Source organism: Gigantopelta aegis, chromosome 9 (genome assembly GCF_016097555.1).
Source record: "Gigantopelta aegis isolate Gae_Host chromosome 9, Gae_host_genome, whole genome shotgun sequence".
Taxonomy (NCBI): domain Eukaryota; kingdom Metazoa; phylum Mollusca; class Gastropoda; order Neomphalida; family Peltospiridae; genus Gigantopelta; species Gigantopelta aegis.
Genome location: NC_054707.1, coordinates 45,075,413 through 45,082,418, shown reverse-complemented (window position 1 = coordinate 45,082,418; position 7,006 = coordinate 45,075,413). Strand labels below are relative to the sequence as shown.

Genomic DNA, 7,006 nt, shown 5'->3' with positions numbered 1-7,006 from the left:
AGATGCCATAATGTTACATACATATATGGGTTCCGCGATGACAAAGTTGTGTGCAATTTCAGAAGAAGGGCAAAAGCGATTAATTCAAATGGCAATTGGTAAAAATAAATACACGACACTTTGCTCAATCGTAGGATTAAAAAACAAAAACATAAAACGATATCAAAACATTTTGACTGCTTACTATGCAGTTAACAAACTCCAGAGGCGAACATAAGAATAGGCATCGCCACAAACCGTCCATCATCCACGTTTAGTACCCTCCGTCTTATAAAACTAGATAATTTTCTGAATGTGTGTGTGTGTGTGTGTGTGTGTGTGTGTGTGTGTGTGTGTTTAGTTTAGGAAGATGACACCGCGAAACGTTTCTCTCCAGTGCTCAGTTTAATTTAAAACATGTACGTTCAACATTACAAATAGCGTTCTCCATGACAATTGTAGCATACAAATAATGATATCTTCATAAAACACAAATTTAGATATAACATTAAAGAGTCATTTTAATGTCCAAACTTAGTGAAAGCCTGCTGGTTCATAGTACCTAAGACAAAATATTACTTTTCTACCAATTATGATGACGTATGCTAATATCAATATCACACATGGACATATCCCCCATGGACAATATTACTCATGGACACTATCCCATAGTTTAAAGTGTGTAAGTTAAGTGCCCCCATCTCTCTCTCTCTCTCTCTCTCTCTCTCTCTCTCTCTCTCTCTCTCTCTCTCTCTCTCTCTCTCTCTCTCTCTCTCTCTCTCTCTCTCTCTCTCTCTCTCTCTCTCCCTCCAAATCAGGAAATGCATAATGATCATCTCCAAGAACTGCATACGAACTTTCGTTTATATATCAGTGCAATATACATATACGTTTTGGTTTTGTTTTATATTGTATACAAACTTACCAAAAGGAACAGTTCCATACAGATATAACAGCGAATACATCTCCATTGGGTTTAAATTGCCTACCTTCGCATGACACAACACTACTTTTTATAACAACCAGACGAAGAGTAAAGCATTATAGAAATATAGTGTTCACAGTAGGTTGGACATACTGGTAAGTAGCAAATCAGCAGTAATGATGCCTCGACGCGGTTTTTGGCATAAAACGATTTTTTTTTGTCCGAGATGTAGAGGTCTGTTGGAACCAGACACCGACAGACAGTATGGGTAGGTCCCACATTATATGTCCAACGACAGCTGTGTGATATCCTACACAATTTCATTTGTAGCGCTGCGCTTCACTCTGCCAAATTTATGTGACGCCGTGTTAGGAGAATAACGGTTACTGATGCTTGAAAATGATTCAACTGATTCCACTTATAAAACTGTGATGTACGATTAATGTTATGTTTAAATTTTAATAAGCATGTGCAATAGTGTTCTTATTATGTCTTCCCACTCACAGTATCGCTGAAATCGTGTGTTCATATAATAAGTGCAACTAGATGCAGTTGTTTGATTACAAAGTCTGTGTCAAATTCCAAGTTTATTTGTTATTTTACTCAGAAAATGTACTCGACGAAAAAAGAAAGATATTTTGGATGTACATACGTGAAGACTTTTAAATGTGAAATATATCCGCGTTTTCCCTATTTACTTTCCGTTTCTTAAAAATGCATTATATTGTACAATTACAAAAGATCCCCCCCCCCCCCCCCCCCCCCCAAAAAAAAGAAGTGATAAAAATAATAATAATAATAATAATAATAATAATATATATATATATATATATATATATATATATATATATATATATATATATATATATATATATATATATATAAACAATAATGTATTATTTTCGTATGAGTACGCCAAAATTTAAAATCTGTCCCACCCCATCCCCACAACTTACTAGTAACAAATTTCATATAGGTCCACGCTGTGTCTTAAAGCTATTCGCATTGCAAACATGATATGCCGACAAATTCGCGAGTTACATACTTCACTTTCTCTTCAGTGCATTTTTATCTTTCTGATCAAAAACACAATATCAAGCACTCTATTATCTACATAAACAATGAACAGAGGTGTCATTTGTCTCTTTTAAAATATACGTACAGTTAAATGTATGTATAAAAATACACAATTTGTACTTGAACTAACAAACTTTCTAGTAAATAAATAAAACACATTTACATGAGAAATACATTGTTGTCACAAATGTGAAAGTACACACCATGCCAAAGGGTGAATTTCAAGAGATGCAAGTAGTGTACCAATATAAAATCTCATAGTATCACACAATATATAAAATAAACAAAACCAGATGACAACAGTATACCTAAGTAAAGGTTGTTTGAAAATGTTCACGTGGTAAATATTGTGATAGATAGATGAAAAATAGATAAATAGACAGTTAGATAGATAGATAGGTGTCATATCGCCTTATCTTCGTATTGTTTGTTTATTTCGGATATTGTTTTTTTTGTTTTGTTTTTTGTTTTTGTTTTGTTTTGGTCGTGTGTGTTGAGGGGGTGGGGGTGGGGGGTCCGAGGGGATTATCGATATGTAAAATCGTCTTACAACACACCAGATCAGGATAAAATTGAAACAGGTATGTAGTAGAAATCCGGACATTCATGACAATTACAAATATGGAGTTAACATATTAAATATCGCAAGACAAAGTCCAAAGGATGTTATGGCCGTCGAAGAGGTACGCAACCATGAGTCTGGGTCTGTTACTTTGTATAAGTGTTGGGTCTGTGCGTTGGAGGACTGCTATTGTTATAACACCTACACGAACGTGCACAAAATAATAACTCAAGTATTGACTGAAATATTCTACAAAGAGGTAGCCGTCCCTTTGAAAGGCGAGTTGCTGCTTAACTGTTTAATCATACGATGAATTAATATAGCCACAGGCGTGTAATATCTGTTGATAGCACGATATAAAGCGACAATACAAGGTGGGGTGGGGGATATTGAGAGCGCTGCTTTAAACTATGAGAAGACCGAGAACGAGTGACACCTATATCGAGCTACAACAGTCAAATGTATACAGATGTAAATGACCCGAAAGTCAACCCCAAAATATAAATCAATAACTAATTTTGTGTGTGTGTATATAAACATGAAATACAACAAATCCATCATCCATAATACCAATTCAAAATTATGCCATTCACTTATTCACAAACTTTTCAAAGATAAAAAAATAATTGTAAAGGCTAATTTGAATAATTTACAACAATATAATGTGTTATTCCGATATAATTAAAATGCGATTTTAATGGCTCCTTCAGGAAACAACATCGTCAGAATATTGAACATACGTCTAAAGGTATACATTCAAATGCAAATTTAAATAATGCATCGCATAACTCCAAAAAACAACACATATTGTCGCCGATATGGTTAAAAAGATAGAATTACCATCGTCACGACATAAAAATTAATATACATTCAGAAACCGAGTCAATATTTTATTATAGCAGCCGGATAGTAACGAAATATAAATGAAATGCACAAATATATAAAACTAAACAAGTCTAACACATAATTGTTGTGACAAAAGGCTGATATCATAGTCGGCATATTGAATGGATTTTAGATGAAAACAATTTCTATAGTACATGTTACCTGATGTTTACTTGAAAGACATTAAAAATCATCCTAGTTACCCAAACATATGCTTAGGTAGATGTAGCCCGAGTACTCTGACGGTAAGAGAGCTAGACGGACATTTGGACATTTGTTAACGACTGCCCAAATGTTCGTCCAGCTCTCTTACCGTCAGAGTACTCGAGCTAAAATAAATGCAAAACTGTTGTAGATTATGCTATTAAAAGGTTCTGTTGTGTAAAACGTATCCATGAACACCTGTCGTCTATTCATTTACAGCGTGACAAACCTGTCTATTCTTACATTAAAGGGGCAGACCTTAGTTTCAGTAAGTAGATTAGCTAATTTATAAATCTGTAGCACACATTTTGATAAGGTTATAACAGAGACAAGCTAAGTTATGTTATATTATATGTAAACAAGAAAATATTGTCTAAAATTAACTAGAGCTTATCTCGACAACCATTACTTCTCAGACGAACGTGCTTTTTTAAATTATGAAAAAAAAGCATTTTAGGGTATTACAAAAACCTGGATGACCAGAACCACTTCAGGTGTACGAAAATTAATATTCTAAATAATAAAAAGTAAGTACTTCTAATTTAATTTTTAAAAACAAATCCCGGATTTAATAGTGAAAACTAGTGTTTAAGATCTAGGGTATGTCACTTTAATGGTTACTCTACTCATCTAACCAATAGCTGTATAATATGTCAGTGACAGGTAGTAAAAGATAAACGCTTTCTATTCCAGCAATAAATAACTAGTTCGGTTATGTACAACTTGAAATGATACACACAAACCCTTTATTTATTTACAATTTACAATTCAAATTTGTGAATACATCAAAATATTGTAATATGTACATCACCTCCAAACTAGAAAACGTAATCTATAAATGTGAAGAATCCCTCCAAAACAACAACAACCAGAAATATTGCATTTGTTTTGTAGAATTGCATCAGCAATGAACATCAATAACTCCATTTTGTTTTCCTGGGTCTTTGGGATGGTCATCATGAAGCTCGGTGATTTCTGGCGTCAACGGTTCTTCTTCCTCGATGATAGCCGTGACACCGCCTCGACCTCTTAGGTCACACAGATTCGATATTGATGGACGAGGCGAAAGTTTGGGGATATCATTTTTGTCGTTGAAAATAATCACAGATGAATCGTCTATTCTTATCTTGCACTTACTTTTGCCCGCTTTATCTGAAAACGAGAAAAGAACCAGAGATGGTTTTAATCAACTCAGTATGGGATTAGTAACTGAAACATAATGCATTAATGTATTTAGTTTATTAGATCTTAATGATAAATATTATTGAACAAACTGAAAAATAATTGGTGGTTATATTTAGTATAATGTATACCAAATTATACCAAATATAGGCTTTTAAAATACAGTTACAGCTGCTAATGGCGAACAATTATAGATAAATACCTTGTCTGCCTTCACATTGTGTCATTCAAGTTAAGATTGATATGCCATAATGAAGAAGCAAGTTCGATATTGGGTTTTCTTTTTCTCAGAAAACGAATAAACCTCGAGACACATATGCCTCTGACCCGATCAAGCACATTTTCGTTAAAAAAATCCACCAAAATGTTCAATAGGAGCATGACTCTATCTACTTAAAAACTTCGGTCTCCACCCTTTTTACACAGTCCTTTACACTGTGTTTTAATTTAACTGTTGAATTTTTATATTGATGTTGATCATTACATTGTTTTCCCCATTACCATAGTTTGATACCCAATAGCCGATGTATTTTTCGTGCTGGGGTGTCGTTAAACATTCATCCATTCATTCATTCATTCGGTCTCCACCCCTGCTAAAATCTCTGCACTCGCTTATACACTCATGCACTAACACGTACGCATCTACGCCATCTAATATAATATACTCACTGACTATGTACTCGTCAATACGTAATAACTGATCCACCCTCCACTCGTCCACGCCCTCTGTTATGCATAGTTTTCGTAGTGCGTTGCACTGACACTGCAATAAAGAGCAGAGTATGTTAAAACCAGACGAATAGCTTACCATCCGTGTCCTGTGAACACAAGTGCGGATAATGTTTGGTAGGGAGTGGCCCAAAATTAAAAATTAAAACTAATGTTTCTTACGATTGTGCTAGAATGTCGATTACATAAAGAGCTATTTGGATCATCTGTTTTTCTGAGAAACATATCGTTCTGGTAGAGAAGTTGTTTGACCAGGGTCATCAATCACACATTTTATGGTAGACACTCAGATGTCATTCTACGATATGACGAAAATGATATCGATGCAATATCCTATTTTGACCTCGTTATCTTTTTGCTACCTTTTAACTAAGGACCTGATGGCTGTAAGCTGTGCTCCTGACGGGTGCCACCAGTGGGACATCATCTTTTGCGAGCACCCGATAGCATCACTGTTTGTACAGATATTCCTGAGTGCTTGTCATCACTGCTGTATATATTCTGAGCTCTATATTCTAGTGTGGGTTTTCTAAGCTAGTCTTGGGAGTGACTGTTCTCCTACAGGATGTGCCAGAGGAATGACACATCCTGTTACGGATCGCCTAGGGGAATTGCGCTCCTGGTATGGAAAAAATCACGACCTTCCCTTACATCTCTTCGATTCTGCCTTGTGCAGAGATACGATTTTGATCGTAGGATGGACCAATGTATCGCTGTACTGAGTTATGTTTGCATATTTGTAATTTGACTTCTGTTTACCTGAAAAAGTATGAGACTACTGTATGGCAGTAATGAGTTAACGTACCCTGTATATTTGTAATTTGACTTCGGTTTCTCTGAGACTGTGTTGTATTTTCTTCTTACGGCTGTAGACCAACTTCAAACGGAAGTGCTCATGATCCTTGACCGACACAACCAAACCTAGTGGTAGTTTAATAGTATATATCATTAAGCATATTACTACTACTACTACTGCTACTACTACTACTACTACTACTACTACTACTACTACTACTGCTGCTGCTGCTGCTGCTGCTGCTGCTGCTGCTGCTGCTGCTGCTGCTACTACTACTACTGCTTCTGCTGCAGCTGCTGCTACTACTACTACTGCTACTACTACTACTACTCCTACTACTCCTACTACTGCTACTACTACTACTACTACTACTACTGCTGCTGCTACTGCTCCTGCTGCTACTACTGCTGCTGCTGCTACTACTACTATTACTACTGCTGCTGCTGCTGCTACTACTACTACTATCACTACTACTTATAGTCATTATCATTAAAACGATTTGTGCGCGCGCGCGTGCGTGCGTGTGTGTGTGTGTGTGTGTGTGAGAGAGAGAGAGAGAGAGAGAGAGAGAGAGAGAGAGAGAGAGAGAGAGAGAGAGAGAGAGAGAGAGAGAGAGAGAGAGAGAGAGAGAGAGAGAATGCACCTTATGTGCTTATATTCAATCAAT

The 7,006-nt window shown here is 36.0% G+C and overlaps 1 protein-coding gene across 1 annotated transcript in view; it reads right to left on the bottom strand.

Moving 5' to 3' along the window:
* Positions 1-4,153: 4,153 nt before the first annotated feature.
* Positions 4,154-7,006, bottom strand: part of LOC121382048 — an 81,920-nt gene continuing 79,067 nt past the window's right edge. The window contains exons 7-9 of the mRNA XM_041511523.1: positions 6,349-6,464; positions 5,484-5,577; positions 4,154-4,784 (exon numbers count right to left, since the gene is read on the bottom strand). Coding sequence (XP_041367457.1) covers positions 4,534-4,784; positions 5,484-5,577; positions 6,349-6,464 — 461 coding nt within the window. The 3' untranslated portion in view covers positions 4,154-4,533. The remainder of the gene's footprint in view (positions 4,785-5,483; positions 5,578-6,348; positions 6,465-7,006) is intronic.